The 17451-nt window shown below is 43.6% G+C and overlaps 1 protein-coding gene across 1 annotated transcript; it reads left to right on the forward strand.

Moving 5' to 3' along the window:
* Positions 1-11923: 11923 nt before the first annotated feature.
* LOC141088880 (hemagglutinin/amebocyte aggregation factor-like) lies at positions 11924-17451 on the forward strand. The gene is made up of 5 exons (XM_073575110.1): positions 11924-12047; positions 14638-14713; positions 15308-15496; positions 15839-15991; positions 17095-17451. Exons 1-5 carry the CDS (start codon positions 11990-11992, stop codon positions 17132-17134), a joined length of 516 nt encoding a protein of 171 aa, XP_073431211.1. The 5' UTR covers positions 11924-11989; the 3' UTR covers positions 17135-17451.

The following is a 17451-nucleotide window of genomic DNA, read 5'->3' on the forward strand; positions in this document are numbered from 1 at the left end:
GCCTTTAAATTGAGTATATGGCCTCTTTAACCATAACAGATCTGTGTTTTTTTTTTTTTTTTTTGTATGGTTAATAGATCACAACAATGCCTAGATGTGATAGGCTCTCACAGGAGCACAATGTTACTGTCACACTAGTAAAATTAAACCACCAAAATTATAACTACCAATATTAATGCCATAAAATCTCCAGAGGAAGTGCACTGTGCATATCAATAGGTTTTATAGCCTCCACTGGGACAATTTAAGGCTTTTTAAAACCTTTGAGAGATCATCATAAACCACTTCCACATAAATGCTTAATGCATGCAAAGAATCAAACCTGGCTAGAAAACATGAGGCCATGTATAGTATTAAAACATGCACTTGGGGAGGGAGGCAATAAGCAAGAAAAAGCGGGGAGATCATTACATTTGTCATAGGAACCATGCTGCCTCACTACATCAGTGAGCATTCCCAGTGACCCATTCAAGTAAGAATATTAACAATGCAGTTTTAAAATATACTATTGCGGCTTTTTACATTATCAGATCTCACCCAATGTCTCTCCAGCGTTCTTTACCGTGACACTAAGCCCATGCTGTATTGGTAACACGATATTGCCTGCCTATGAGATTGTGTCTTCCGATGCGTTTCGCTATAATATACTCATCAGGGGAGTTTTGGCAAAATGTCCGGCTGCCTTACCGCAGTCCCCCCGCTCCTGTGGTTGAAATAACAATTGCTGGGAGCCGCATCCTTCAAAGACACGCCCCCGGCATGTGACGCGCTGCCGGTGGGTGGACACAATTGATTTGCCTTTTGATTTTAAACGCCTCCAGTTTCCACTTCGACTGGCATTTGCAATGTCCATTAACAATGCTCAGGGACAGTCCTTGAAAGTAGTAGGGATTGATTTGCAATCTCCATGCTTTTCTCATGGTCAACTTTACATGGCCTGTTCAAGAGTTGGAACTGCCAAAAATCTGTTCATCTTTGCACTGAAAGGAAAAGACAAAAATGTTTATCCAAAGGCTCTTGAATGAGTTGAAAGTAAAATACTATCAATACTTGGGTAATCGCTTAGTTAATTTGTGTTGCAAATCTGTAGTGTTGAATATATGATGTGAAATGTTTCTATGTGCAATATAATCATAATTTATCACTAACCACAGTTAGTTACTATGCCCAGGCAACGCTGGTCTCTTCAGCTGGTTATATACAATTCTGTCATTAAAGGGGTTGTCCGGGCTTTTCACAATCTCAGTACATATCTGGACTGCAGAATTATGACAATAAGTAATTTACGTTGTCAATAGTTTGGACGGTTTTCTAGATATTCTGAACAGAACGTCCAAGGGGGGGGGGGTGTTATGGCATTGAAATGAGAACTAGTCGTAACCTCATATTCTACTCCAAACATGCCCTCTATAGCAACAACCCCACCCTCCATAGCTACAGGCCCTCCCCGTCCACATGAAGAATCGTCCTGTATTCTGGGACAGGCTGCTCCCATCAGTATTTGTGTCATTAGAGACACAGTGCTCACACATACACTGCACCAAATCTGCTGCTGTGTGAAGACATCAGTGACACAGAGCTGTCTCATTCACACAGCAGAGTCTTTGTCACACAACAGATTACATCAGTGACTGCCATCCCCTGTGCAGATTAGAAGCTGCAGACCCCCATCACTGGCCATCAAGTCTGTTCTCACTGCTGCCAGCAGCCTGGGACAGTGAGGGAAAGAAATACTGATAATGAGTTATGTATTGTAATCATGGAGTGGCCCAGAATACAGGACGATTTTCACTCCTCACTAGTTTCACTTTCCATAGATCACTGTTCAGCGTGTGTCTTGGGGAGGAGCAGCTGCTCTGCAGTGAGGCTGATAGAGGGGGAGGATTTGTTACTGTGTGATGAGGGCTGCTTCATGTGGACGGGGAGGGCCTGTAGATATGGAGGGTGGGGTTGTTGCTATAGAGGGCATGTTTGGAGTAGAGTAGGAGGTTATGACTAGTTCTCATTTCAATGTCATAACACCCCCCCTTGGACGTTCTGTTCAGAATATCTAGAAAACCGTCCAAACTATTGACAACGTAAATTACTTATTGTCATAATTCTGCAGCCCAGATATGTACTGAGATTATGTGAAAAGCCCGGACAACCCCTTTAAATGGAGCAAACGCTACTTGGCATAGCAACTGTTATAAAGATGGTGCAGGAAGTACTTATCCCTATGGTCTATGGCAGTGGTCCCCAACCTTTCTGATATTGACAGCAACCAAAGCCCCCATTACAGGTATAATGATAACCAAAGCTTTTCCACAGAAATCACTCCAAAGCAGTACACTGAGATCCAGGGGTCCCCACAATCCCCCCATTCAGTATTCTTCCATCAAGGACTCCCAACACACTGTCACATCCAGCTTCAAGAACCTCCTCTAACAGGTAGCACCAGGCCCGGATTGGTAATATAACCAACCGGGCATTTTCCCGCTGGGTGGGCCGCTGTCATGTGGGCCGTGGGCTGCAGCGCCCGATCATCTGGCCGCTTGCCAGCTGATGCGGCCACTGGCCTGGCTGTTGCTCCTGCCACCGGCCCTCTGCGGGCACGTCGGTTATAGTTTCCAACCCTCCAGCATTGCAGGGAGATAAGCTCCCCATCCTCGCCATAGCATGAGACCTCCCCCCCCCGCAGCCGCTCAGAGCGTCGCTTGCCTGCTCTCTTCTTTGTTCACAGGGCCAGCAATGAGGTCACAGGGGGGAGGAGTCAGGGGTCACATGATCAGGAGTCTGTCCAGACCCCTGATCATGTCACCCCCTGACTCCGCCCCTCCTGTGACCTCATCACAGGTCCTGTGCGCACATCCCTGCCTCTTGGTGTCTGCAGGACTCTGCTGTGCTGTTGTCATGGTGCTGGATGAGGTAAGTATGTGTGGGGTCAGGAGGGGTTTACAGGGTAGATGTAGCAGAGCTGTGTGTGTACGAGGTGTACGGAGTGGAGCCGTGTGTGTACGAGGTGTACGGAGTGGAGCCGTGTGTGTACACGAGGTGTACGGAGTGGAGCCGTGTGTGTACACGAGGTGTACGGAGGGGAGCCGTGCGCGCACGAGGTGTACGGAGCAGAGCCGTGTGTGTACTTGGTGTACGGAGCGGAGCTGTGTGTGTACGGAGTGGGGCCATATGTGTACGGAGCGGAGCCAAGTATGTACGAAGCATACAAAGCGGGCTTTTCCCATGGACACAGGAGAACACGGCGGAGCCCCGAGGAGCATTTTAAAACACACACATGACGTTCTACCTGAAGTGATGTGCTGGAAGCTGACCGGAAATGAGATAATTTCATGAGGAGATTGTGATGGAACCAGGAATGCTTCAGATCCATCACCGTGTCCTCCTCCGACAGCGCAGACAGCAGGATCGCCTTGGAATTGGGGATGCCAGCCATGTGAGCGGATCATGATATGTCCTGCACCGGGAGGCTCAGGTGGGCACTACAATGGGAGCTGGACTGCTATAGTATCTTTAAAGAATCTTTCTTTATTTCTTTCTCTCTTTTTCTTTCTTTCTCTGTTTTTTCTTTCTCATTCTCTGTTCTGTCTTTCCCTCATTTTCTTTCTCTCTCTCTGTTCTTTATTTCTCTCTCTAATCTTTCTTTTTTCTTTCTTTCTCTCTCTCTCTGTTCTTTCTTTCCCCTCTTTCTTTTTCTTTTCTCTTTCTTTCTCTCTGTTCTTTCTTTCTCTCTGTTCTTTCTTTCTCTCTCTAATCTTTCTTTTTTCTTTCTTCCTCTCTGTTCTTTCTTTTCTTTACTTATTTCTTTCTCTCTCTGTTCTTTCTTTCCCCTCTTTATTTCTTTCTCTCTCTGTTCTTTCTTCTTTCTCTCTCTGTTCTTTCTTTCTCTCTCGCTTTCTTTCTGTCTTTTTTCTTTTTTCTCTCTCTCTGTTTTCTCTCTTCCTTAGTGCCAGTCAGTGTGCCCATAATGCCAGCCACTGTGCCCTCAGTACCAGTCAGTGTGATCAGCAGTGCTAAATGGGTGCGATTAGGCGTGGACATGGGTGTGAATAGTTGCAAAATGGGTGTGGCCAGGCGTGGCGTAAAATTTGCAGCGGCGTGCTGCAGTCTTTGTCCCTCTTTCCCTTCCTCAAAAGTTGGGAGGTATGATAGGGGCAGCTATGACCAGGGGGTCTGGTTGCCCAATGGATAGCAGTTCTGCCAGGAATTCTGTCACCGTGCATACAAAAGGGGACAGAGCTTTGGGAGGAGTTCTGCAACTAAAAGAAATAAATAGGACTGAGCTGAAATACTGGGCACAGCTGTGACTACATGTTATATAGTCGTGTTAATCTCCTCTCACTTCTTGTAACCTATAAGTGTACAAAGATATTATATAGTCACCATGTGACTAGTGGGCCTGTGTAACTTCAAATGCCAGGGCTGAATTTTAGTCCCAGTCCGGCCCTGTCCGGTGTACCATAACTAAATCCTCTATCAACCCCTAAGACCAGTATATGTGCATCCACATCTGCTCTTCTGTGCAGGGCTGCTCACAAAATTCACCATTTTGAAATGTACTTTTCATACATGTTTGATAGACCTGGACCTAATGCACCAAGCTGGGAGACAGTCGGGAGCCACAATTCATGGGATCGTGAGTCACATGTGATTCCCGAGCTAACGGTTGGGGATCCCTGGTCTATGGTGAGCAAGACCTCCCACAAGGTCCTATTGCACTTAACACCTCAGCCGCATGACCAGACCAAACACTACTGCCACGTGGTAAAATAACTGCAGAAAACATTACTGAATAATACCGCCATATCATAACCTGTGAGAACCACTGGGCAGGTAAACTCAAGACGGACCAGATGCAGGTGACTCAGGGGTGTGTGTGTTTTTTTTCTTTTTTTTCTTTGTATGTACACTCTGTCTGGGCCAGACCACGATCAAGGTTACTCCAGCTATGAGTTTGCTGTGCAAACTGATAAATCTTCATCAAGCCCTTGACTCATTCAATAAAAACCTGTTACAGGGATTGTGATCTAAGGCTATGTGCACACACAGTTTTTTGGGTGTGCGGATTTTGTAGAGAAAACCGCAGGTAAATCCGCAGGACGAAGTCCTGCGGTTTATCTGCGGTTTTGCCTGCGGTTTTACACCTCATAATGGATGAGGTGTAAAACTGCAGCGTTTCTGCACTAAACAATTGACATGCTGCAGATAGTAAACCGCAGCAAAACCGCGCGGAAAAAACACAGCATGTGCACAGCTTTTTTTTTTGCATTGGAAATAAAGGTACTGTACAACGCAGCAGATTTCACTACGTGTGCACATACCCTAAGGCTTTCATTAAATGGCAAAGTGGTCTATGGACCCCCATAGCGCCAACTCCCAGGTGCAACTATTACCTGTGTACTCCCTATAGTTACTTTGCGCAGAGATTAAGGTTCACAATAAACCTTCATCCACGGGCAGCTGGTGCGGTATTAGTTTACATCACTGTAGTGTGGTCCGGAGTTTATTCTAAGTCTGGCTGTTGCAGTGAGAAGTCCGATCACTGAAGACTCTGGCAATATTCTGCGTTCCCAAAGCTCTGGATTTACAGAGTCTGTAGCTCTGCCCCTATGTAGGTGCTGCTGTGGTCTTGGGACAGGACAGTTCTGCCCCCTAGTGTATGAAAGTCAAACCTATGTATAACCAACTTCTAAGTTTACAGAGGCCACATTAACTGTTACAAACCGGCCCTTAGGCGGGACGTGAACCCACAGTGCTGCCATCAGGTTAGGAGAATTTACAGAGCTTGGATATTTTGCAGTAGAAAATTGACACTTCAATGTAGATGTAAAAAAGTGAATTGTCATATTTCACATAGCTTTTCCACTGTATTTAATAGGGTTGATTCAGCCAATCATCTGGCCTTCATCAGAACAAAATACAAATTTACAACAAAAAAATGCAAGCAAATGTAATAAATGGATAAGTGTTGTGGTGTAATGACCACTGTGTCCACTAGGGGGCGCTGTGTGGATGTCCCAAGAGAACGGATGAGTGGCAGAATCCTGAAGGATAGTTATGTATCTCAAAGTGGGTGGCATTGAGATGGAGACTTGTGTATGTGTGATCAGCAATATCATGGCTGAGGTGTTGTTTCTAAGTGTAAGGGAGAAGTCTCCAGGTAACTAGAGAGATGGGCGGGTTCTGGTTATCTACAAATCCACCCAGGGGTGTGTCTGATAACGCCTATTGTAAAAGGCTGTGTAAGTGTGTGAAGGACCTGTGATGAGGTCATAGCCATGTGACCCAGTGGGCGTGGCTACGGACCATATAAGGTGGCCAGGGTAGGTCACAAGGTGTGAATGCTGGGACCTGATTGGTCCAGTTTGGAAGGTCCTGTGAGGCAAAGGAGAGGCCTGTGGAGCTGCTGCTGTGTGTAATGGCGGCCAGCGCCTGAGAGTCCCTGAGGAGAGAGTGGATTTCTGCAGTGTGGAGAAACAGCCATGTGGGAACCCTGACGTGGGTGAGATAAGGATGAGGCTGAATAGCCTGAGTATGGACATTGAGTAACCTGTGTGACCACAGGCTTAACCAGAGTGAAGCTATAATGGACGCTATCCTGTAATGCTGTTTATGTTGCTTCTGGGGTTTATGATGACGAATACACCTCATGGACTATGTTAATGGCTTATGAAAACCCGAGCTGGATCTGATTGTGTGGCTGCCAAGCGAGTGTCCCCCAACCTTGAATGACAGCGCTACCTCACAGTGTGCAACATGATTTAGAAAAACAAGACAGCGTATCTGCTCAATGCAATAGTACACAATTCTTCTAGCTGATTATAGCGGGAAGAAACAATGAGTATTTAGGAAAGAATATGTAAACAATTTTATTGAAATATATTACAAATATACACAATGAACAGAGTTTCCCACTATGCAGGCTAACAAGGGGTTAATCCAAAATAGACAGTACAGATAGTGTTAAATAGCTGAAACCATATATTATCAGCATACAAGCGTCCTAAAGTATTCAATATTAGCATATATAATGCCAATTTATTACCTTTATAAATAGGCTCATTACATAATCAGGCCACGTTAAAAGTGCAAAGAGTGCTTTTATAGTGCAAATAAGACTGATTAATACACTGACAATGAAGTATCATGCAATCTTCCAGTGCTAACAAACAAGCAATATAAACTGGATACTACAATTTAGATAAACCCCTTATAAATGGACAATTATGTACTGCTGCCAGTGCTTAAACCGTGGCCCAAATAGTGATGCATGTAGATAAACTATACGCTGTACTTACATCTAATATGTAGTGGAGGATTCCCCAAGCCTGCCGCCCCAACGCGCGTTTCACCACTTCTTCCTCAGGATGTAAGTACAGCGTATAGTTTATCTATATGCATCACTATTTGGGCCACGGTTTTTAGCACTGGCAGCAGTACATAATTGTCCATTTATAAGGGGTTTATCTAAATTGTAATATCCAGTTTATATTGCTTATTTGTTAGCACTGGAAGATTGCATGATACTTCATTGTCAGTGTATTAATCAGTCTTATTTGCACTATAAAAGCACTCTTTGCACTTTTAACGTGGCCTGATTATGTAATGAGCCTATTTATAAAGGTAATAAATTGGCATTATATATGCTAATATTGAATATTTTAGGATGCTTGTATGCTGATAATATATGGTTTCAGCTATTTAACACTATCTGTACTGTCTATTTTGGATTAACCCCTTGTTAGCCTGCATAGTGGGAAACTCTGTTCATTGTGTATATTTATAATATATTTCAATAAAATTGTTTACATATTCTTTCCTAAATACTCGTTGTTTCTTCCCGCTATAATCAGCTAGAAGAATTGTGTACTATTGCATTGTATCTGGAGTTAAAGAGGTGATATTGTTATATCCATAATTTTTTTGGGAATATTTGTGATAGTATCTGCTCAATGTAGCGCAGATTATATCAAAGGGCACCAGTCTAACTCCGATTCCATTATGTGTATCATGATGATAATCTAATAATTGAATACATATAATATACATCAAAATTGCTATTTTGTAGAGGAGGTAAAAGGATAGCGGCTGACTTCACATTACAATGCCCAATAGATGGCATATGACCTTGTGAGCAGCCACAAATCCAGATTTACCAAGAAGTTCCTCTCTGCATATTGTCAGAAATCCTAGCAGATGCAAGGGGATAATATGCCGTTGTATCATATAACATCTGATAGACTATTAGCATAGCATTAACTCACCAGGGATACCTTGGTATTATGTTTGATGGCCCATATCAATGGGAATGGTGCTGGAAGTATGGCGCGGTTAGAATGTCGCTATCAGCATCTAGTGATCTACCATATAGGTAACTGTGCGGCAATCCTTGTTAGTGACGCGTTTCCAGTTGGATACTTGGCATCAATCTATTTTTTTCTTATGAATGATACAAAACACTGTTAGGGCTGGCAGATCCGAAAACAAGTCAATAAAATATTTAATCCCAATATAGGAAAATAAGTTTACACTTGACCAAAACCAAAGACCCTGACTTCTCGTCTATTAAGGTGATGGGGCAAAATATATATATATTCAGCCACACCCACTCCACATAGCAACCAATCACTAAGCATCTTTCATTTCAGTAGAGCTGTCTGAAAGATGAAAGCTGAGCTGTGATTGGTTGCTATGAGCAACAGTTTTCCTTGTAGACAGTTGTGGTAAGTGAGGCCTAATATTCTTATTTCTATGGTGCTATCGTCCTTCTGTAAAGCTGGAAATAACAATTACTATGCTGACACAGACCACCCTCTGACACAGACTGCAGGGGGAGCCCAGTATCACACAGGATAGGATTAGATACACGGCTCAGCAGAAGGTATCACACAGGACAGAAGTAGATACACAGCTCAGCAGTCAGTATCACACAGGATAGGATTAGATACATGGCTCAGCAGCCAGTATCACACAGGACAGAAGTAGATACACAGCTCAGCAGTCAGTATCACACAGGATAGGATTAGATACACGGCTCAGCAGTCAGTATCACACAGGATAGGATTAGATACACGGCTCAGCAGTCAGTATCGCACAGGATAGGATTAGATACACGGCTCAGCAGTCAGTATCGCACAGGATAGGATTAGATACACGGCTCAGCAGTCAGTATCGCACAGGAGAGGATTAGATACACGGCTCAGCAGTCAGTATCGCACAGTAGAGGATTAGATACACGGCTCAGCAGTCAGTATTGCACAGGAGAGGATTAGATACATGGCTCAGCAGTCAGTATCGCACAGGAGAGGATTAGATACACGGCTCAGCAGACAGTATCACACAGGAGAGGATTAGATACACGGCTCAGCAGTCAGTATCACAGGATAGGATTAGATACACTGCTCAGCAGACAGTATCACACAGGAGAGGATTAGATACACGGCTCAGCAGACAGTATCACACAGGATAGGGTTAGATACATGGATCAGCAACAGGATGTGCCAAAGGAGAGGACATTTTCATTCCAAGAATTCCACTCATTCTATCTGATTTGCCTTTTGATTTTAAACACCTCCAGTTTCCACTTCGACTGGCATTTGCAATGTCTATTAACAATGCTCAGGGACAGTCCTTGAAAGTAGTAGAGATCGATTTGCAATCTCCATGCTTTTCACATGGTCAACTTTACGTGACCTGTTCAAAAGTTGGAACTGCCAAACATCTGTTCATCTTTGCACCAAAAGGAAAAGACAAAAATGTTTATCAAAAGGCTCTTGAATGAGTTGAAAATAAAATACTATCAATACTTGGGTAATCGCTTAGTTAATTTGTGTTGCAAATCTGTAGTGTTGAATATATGATGTGAAATGTTTTTATGTGCAATATAATCGTTATAATTTGTTATAACTAACCACAGTTAGTTATTATGCCCGAGCAACACTGGTCTCTTCAGCTAGTATTAAATGGAGCAAAAGCTACTTGGCATAGCAACTGTTATAAAGTTGGTGCAGGAAGTACTTATCCCTGGTCTATGGTGAGCAAGAGCTCCCACAGGGTCCTATTACACTTAACACCACAGCCGCATGATCAGACCAAATACTACTGCCACGTGGTAAAATAACTGTAGGAAACATTACTGAAAAATACCGCCATATCATAATCTGTGAGAACCACTGAGCAGGTAAACTCAAGACGGACCAGATGCAGGCGACTCAGGGGTGTGTGTTTCTTTTTTTTCTTTGTATGTACACTCTGTCTGGGCCAGACCACGATCAAGGTTACTCCAGCTATGAGTTTTCTCTGCAAACTTTGTTGACCTAGATTTCCCAAACCCGACATGATTGACTTGTATCCTCCACCCCGAGTTCTACACTGCTACATAAGCTACAAAGTATCTATCATCCTGCAATCAATTTCCTCTTAATTAGAGACTGTAAATATTATAAAGAAATAATGCTTGCATTTCCTGCCCTTACCCCTGTGACAAATGTAATGGCATCAGATTGGCCACACTGCCTAAGTGCAGGTACAGCTTGCCTTTTACAGACAGACTTGTCTGTAGCTGACATGACACTCAAATATGTAACTGATGTTGCCTTTTACTGTTGTCATAAACTGTAAGCAAAGCAGGGTCAATATTGGGGTTTATCAGGAGTAGAAAAAATAATAGGGCAAGAAGGACATGTTGGCAGCAGTAACCCGCCCATACAATACCAGTGCTTGGTGTGGGGAAGGCCATGGGGGATGAGAGGGGTAGTGTCCTGTGGCCTAACATAGGTGTTTCTGGCTGCCTGTAGGGGGAGCTCTCTAAGGATAGATTTATTATTGCAGACAAGGAGTTTTGTGACGTATACTGACGACAGGTAGGTTACGTCCGAGAGTGGACCCTCAGGATCGCGGCACTGGAGCTCCCGGGGGTGAGCGCGCCAGGTGGTACCGACCCCTATACAGGGGCCGTTAGGGGCAGGCCCTCGGAATACAGATGCCGCGACTGCTAGAACCAAGAGGGGCGGCTCAAAGGACTGAGTGAGGGGTGCAGAACTGAGAACGGAATGCAGAAGGGAGTAGGAAGTACAGAGTGGAGTGCAGGACGGAAACACGGAATATAGGACCAGGCACAGAGAGGGGAGTACGGGACGGAGACACGGAGTACAGGACTGGGCACTGGGGTACAGGACGGAGACACGGAGTACAGGACTGGGCACTGGGGTGCAGGACGGAGACACGGAGTACAGGACTGGGCACTGGGGTGCAGGACGGAGACACGGAGTACAGGACTGGGCACTGGGGTGCAGGACAGAGATACGGAGTACAGGACTGGGCACTGGGGTGCAGGACGGAGACACGAAGTACAGGACTGGGCACTGGAGTACAGAACTGAGGAGAGAGAGTGAGAAGGGGGAGACCCCTAAACACTTGGTCAGGATACCGTAAGGATAGGCACACGATAATCAGGAGTCTCCACCATGTTGTAGACGCCTGATATACCCCGTGCTGTTAGCTGATTGGGTGCTCAGGCTTCTGGGAGGGCGCTGCAGGGTTAAGAGACCTGCAGAGCGTGCGCCTGCGGCGTAAGGTGCCTGCACGAAGCAGGCACGCGCCGGACAGAGGGGAACGAGGAGGAGGCGGGCACAGTGCGGTGTGGCGAGCGCCGGTGAGTATAGGCGGCGGCGGGCCCCGCCGCTGCTGGGACGGCGGCAGCTATTACCGCCGACGTAGCAAGTTTTATACTCTGGACTTCAGAGAGCGCCTCCTAGTGGTCTGTTACGTACAGTATAGTCTTATATGTTGTATAATCAGCGAGTGCCGTCTATTAACACGTAGCGTCATGTAACCTTCACATGTTGCCAGATAACGGTGGTATTGCTGATATTACTGAAGGACGACTGGTTAATGTGTAATAAATAATCCTTCTCCAGTCTGAATATAAAGCACCTGGTGCTCAGATCCCACTGTCATCTACTGAACCTCCTCAAGACCTAGACTGCCCCTCACAATGCAGGTGATTCTACCTCTGCTGCTGGGAATTGCTGTGGTGTCTGCAGCTCCACCAGGTAATGCTGATGGGTACATACTGCTAACTGTAGTAATACCGCTATGACAGATCAGTGGTCATGCAAAATGCAGATGTTTACAGCAGTCTCCGCAAATGGTACACGTGATCACAGTCCATTTGGATAGATGCAGAAAATGAATGCAGCATTTCTGCACCCTGGTCAGTTTTTGAAACTCTCTTGCTTGGAAGGGGAACAGTTCTGATTTTTCCTTTAAGGCCGGGGTCACATAACCGACACAAAATACGGTCCGTAGTTTACAGGCGTAATACGGATGAATGACCCCTAAATAGTGCTCCGTATGTCATCCGTAAGCAAGGTGTGGTCGCGTATTTTGCGCATGTCAGCATCCGTATGTAATCCGTATGGCATCCGTATGCTGAGATTTTCTCGCAGGCTTGCAAAATGGACATATAATGGAGTCCTATGACAGGTTTTATAACAGAAACCAAAGAATAGATATAGACACATAGAATACGTGTGTGTGTGTGTATATATATATATATATATATATATATATATATGAACAACGACAAAGCAAAGTCCAGCAATAACGTGAGCAATCCAGGATGCTGTTAAAAAAATTTTTTCTTTTTATTCATAAATCCATTAAAATGCAATGGTCCAAGCAGTTCAAAACAGCAATAACGCAGGAAAGTCGTGCAGATAGGACTACGCGCTTCAGCGGTAGAACCCGCCTTCTTCACGGTCCAGAATCTTCACGGTCCAGACTTTGCTTTGTCGTTGTTCACATTTGTATGGATGGACTCCTACATCCAGATCCGGGCACAACGGAGTTAACCAGGTCAGCTGAGGTTCCAGGTGGTTCACAGGAGTGAGCTGGTCTACATTGTTGGATATATATATATATATATATATATACACACGTGTCATTGTGACAAACATATATTTATACTTCACGGAGTTCTTCATAGCAGAATAGCCGCTAATTAAATTGCCGGCTTCTATCAAATCATTCCCCAACCTGACATGAAATGACACATGGTTTACATTCAGTAAAGCATTTCACTTCATGTTTTTTTATATGTCCCTAATAATTAGATGAGGGTTTGTGTGCAAAATTTGGGAGTTGTAGTTGTTGTTTTAAGGGGTTAATTCGTTGTTAAAAAATGCATGGGCTTCCCATTGCCCTGTAGCGATGACGAATGGGTTAATCTACCAATCGAATGGTGACATTAACCCTTTGTTAGATTAACCCACTCGCCACCGCTACAGGGCAATGGGAAGCCCACGCATTTTTTAACAACGAATTAACCCCTTAAAATAACAACTACAACTCCCAAATTTTGCACACAAACCCTCATCTAATTATTAGTCAGGGACATATAAAAAAACATGAAGTGAAATGCTTTACTGAATGTAAACCATGTGTCATTTCATGTCGGGTTGGGGAAGGATTTGATAGAAGCCGGCAATTTAATTAGCGGCTACTCTGCTATGAAGAACTCTGTGAAATATAAATATATATATATATATGTTTGTCACAATGACATGTATGTGTGTGTGTGTATATAATATATATATATGTATTCTATGTGTCTATATCTATTCTTTCGTTTCTTTATTAAACCTGTCAGTCTGAGTTTACTGTATAGCGCACTGAATTGCCGGCTTTTCTCGCAAGTCACATGTGTGGTCCGTGTGTAATCCGTATTTTTTGCGCACCCATAGACTTGCATTGGCGTATTACGGCCGTAGTACGCTGACAATCGCAGCATGCTGTGATTGGCACGGAGCGTAGAATACAGATGAGAAATATACGGCTGTTGGGAGCTGCCCCATAGAGAATCATTGGTCCGTGTGTAATGCGTGCTTTTAACGCCTCTCCCTCGTCCGTATTCCTCGCCAGTGTGACCCCGGCCTAACACTCTCACCCCTCCTATCCCTTGTCAAAAGAAATACAATGTACGTAACCCTAAAATATAATTTTACTAGGTAGATACTGAAAGTAGTTTGCAGTAGCATCAACAAATTGTTGCGGCACGTATAGTTTATATTAGACTATTAAAACTGTTGTAAAACCTCAACACTTTTTTTGTTTTTTTGTTCTCCCCTCTAGTGATGAGCGAGCATGCTTGGATAAGGTGTTATCCAACCAGGCTTCTGTCCTAATCAAGTATGGCATGCTCGAAAAAAAATAAAAATGTTTGGGTCATCATGGCTGCATGTCTCGTGGCTGACAGCTGTAACACGTGCAGAGATTGCCGAATAGACGCAAGACATGCGGCCGTGACGACTCGAGCATTTTTTTCGAGCTCACTGAAAATAATCGATGGGATCAGGAAATGTGATTTAATAATCTCTAAATTTGACAAATCTGTATGTATATAGTTTACCATCTATGTTCACAAATGGATTCAGTAGTGAACCCCCCCCCCCTTATTAACCAGGCAATTTGGAGATCCTGCACAAGTTCTCTTCACACTGTATCAATGGGATGGTATAAACCAGGACCGAGCCCCTTGTTCTCAAGGGCCCCATAGCAGCTGCATCGAGGAACTTTTAACATTGCCAATGCCCAAATTGCGGGTAAAGCCACCCAACTCTCACTTGCTTTTTTTTTCTTCAGAAAGATGGGTCAACGACTACGATCAAGTTCTCCACTTCGCGTGTCAGAGTCACCAGAGCATTAACTTAATAATCAGGTAATAAAACACAAAGATTGCCCTGGAATAGATAGGGCAGAAGAGCTGGGCTGGCGGCACAAGTGCCTTTACTGATCTACATTGGTGTTGCTAGACTAGAGACCTTTAGGTCCTGCCACTGCGGTGCCTGGGAACACCCACAAATCGAGAGGGCCTGCCAACTTTTGGGTTGGGTTTGCATAAACATCCCTAAAAATTTTCCAGGATTTTATCTGAAAAATTGGGAAGTCCTGGAGTTTTTGCCAACTATGTGCACTCCAGGTTCTAGAGTGCTGCCAATATGTCACTTTGCTGTGGCCACGACATTACACACATTGTTAGGAAGCTGTGAATTCTTGCCTTGAATTGCAGGGGATTGTACTTAAGGTCCTGAGCAGCAAATGTGCCCAGCTGTAGATTAATACATGAGAGATAGGAATTGGGCCCTCAAAACAGCAGTTGAGTGCTCACATGCAGGACCTCCATACAGCTACTAGGACTTTGGTTACACCCATGAATAAGCAAATCAGCTTGATACAACCCCCTTAGAGCGGTAACTGTGGCCTCCTATATTCATGTACCATATATTACTTATCCTGTTCTACTTTCTTCCAGCATCCACAACAATAAGGCTGAGGATCGTGTCTGGGATTTCGGCTGCCAGAACACCTTTAATTATCCAGGTTCCTGTTATTGGACGAATTACGTCAATGAGTTTGACCAGGAGTTTACGTTCGTGTGTCCATTTGGCTCAGTTCTGAGTGGAATGGATAGCTACCATGACAATGGAAAAGAAGACAGGAGGTAAAACTATTCTTTATTCCAGCAGTTTGACTGAAACCTCTGAATACTTTTTTTTTTTTTCTTTCTTCATTTGTATATATTCCTGGTTAAGGAATAATGTTTTGGATTTGATTCTAATTTTTTTAAGGGGTGCAATCATATCAACGTTATAATAAGAGCTGCTGCTTTTTGGGATAAAACCATGATACTTCTCAATTCTTTGCAAATTAGCGGTCTTCCAGAAGGAAAGCAGTCTCCTTGGCGCGATCCACTGGAGAAAGTTCACGTATCATGTTTTTAAGATTAGCAGATTATTGATGTCAGGTAAAAATTTATTTTTTAAAAACATCAAATCATTTTTAGATGGAGATTTCTTTGCTGTGATGGAGAGACGGCCGTTCAAAGAAACTGCAAGTGGAGCGGCTATGTCAATGAATTTGACGAGTACCTACGATGGGATGCATCGCCAAATTATCACCTTGTTGGGGCTCAAAGTTATCATGACAACAGTAAGGAGTAGGTATCTACACTGGGACATGGAATATAATGATCAATATTCAGAAACCTTTTCTATATGTTCAGTAGAACCCTTAAAGGGATAGTCTCAAATGCAAAACAGCAAATTTTCCCTGCAGGGGGAAACGTATTATTACATGACATTCACCTAAGAAGTTGTGCAGTCACGTAACCCTCAGAGATGGCTCAGTCAAATTGTACCCCAGAGAAAGCCAAGTCACGTGCCCCATCCCAAAATACAAGGTGCATGGGATACTGCCTTCTGTCTCCTCTAAATGAGTTGAGTTCTTGCCAGTAGGGGAAGGGGAGCTCTGGCATAGAATATATTCCTGGCATACAGAATTAAATGAGCATATTTCCAGTCTTGTGAAATTTGCAGACATGACTGGCCCAAGGATTCACATGCTCATGTGAACTTGACCTTAAAAGGGCTGTCCCATTAAAGAACATATCACCTGTCCACAGGAGTGGTGATCAATGTATGATCCCTACAGAAATCCCAGCTAGACATGAGACTGGGGGTCCTAAAGTTCTCTGTGTGTATGGAGCAGAAGTGATCATGTGCGACCACTGATCCATCCTGTATCTATAGCAATGAAGGTCGCACATGCTTGTTCCCGTTCTTGGTGGCGGTCTGATTTTAGATCAGATAGGTGTTTGTATTTTTTATGTGTCATCTGAAATTCACCCTATTGTTTAAATAAGTTTTTGAAAATGTTTTGCATTTCTGGGGCCGCCCCATACAGGTAACTACTGTTCATGGTGCATGCTTCGTGTGAATTTTCCAGGTGATTTTGGGTGCAGAAAATCTTCAGCATGATAATGTACTAGCCAAAAGTGTTTGTTAATTGCCCTGTGTTGCCAATTTTAAATCTTTAATATGTCAATTATTTGTGCATAATTAATTGCGGTATTATCTATTTTCAATCTTTCGGGTGAAATTGTCAACAAAATCCAAGTGTAGTGGCTGCAGAGTTTCATAGGAAAATGCAGGGGAAGTGCTACAGAGAATCCACATCAAATCAATACTCTCTGTTTTGCTGAATTATCATTGTTGACATTTTTTTTTCTTTGCTCAACTATCAATCTGATTTGTTTTGCAGGGACAGACGCTGGAATTATTACTCATGTGAGAAGAACTAATTATTGCAAATACTGAGGATCATCGGCACGTCGTATGCCAGACCATAAAGTATCAGGCAAAACTAAAGATCAATAATTAGGGGTTGATCAAAATAAAATAAAAACAAAATAAAAAAAAAACACGCCGGATTGTTCTCAAAACATTGCCACACTTCTCAGTTGGTTGTTTATGGTATTGCAGATCAACTCTATTGAGTCTGTACCATACGCCTGCTGTGGACAGATGTGACACAGTTTTTAGAAGAGAATCAATATTTAATTTCAGCCTGTACATTTAGTTCTGAGTAAACAAATAAAGGAAAATTTTCAAATCAGAA

This window comes from Dendrobates tinctorius, unplaced genomic scaffold (genome assembly GCF_039654945.1).
Source record: "Dendrobates tinctorius isolate UK_male_01 unplaced genomic scaffold, ASM3965494v1 ptg000041l, whole genome shotgun sequence".
Classification (NCBI taxonomy): Eukaryota; Metazoa; Chordata; class Amphibia; order Anura; family Dendrobatidae; genus Dendrobates; species Dendrobates tinctorius.

What these genes read in the sequence shown, in the direction of transcription:
- LOC141088880 (XM_073575110.1), top strand. Translation starts at nt 11,990, where the DNA reads ATGCAGGTGATTCTACCTCTGCTGCTGGGAATTGCTGTGGTGTCTGCA. An exon ending in AATGGAAAAGAAGACAGGAG is followed by an intron (nt 15,497 to 15,838) that starts GTAAAACTATTC and finishes AATCATTTTTAG; the next exon opens with ATGGAGATTTCTTTGCTGTG. An exon ending in TATCATGACAACAGTAAGGA is followed by an intron (nt 15,992 to 17,094) that starts GTAGGTATCTAC and finishes TTTGTTTTGCAG; the next exon opens with GGACAGACGCTGGAATTATT.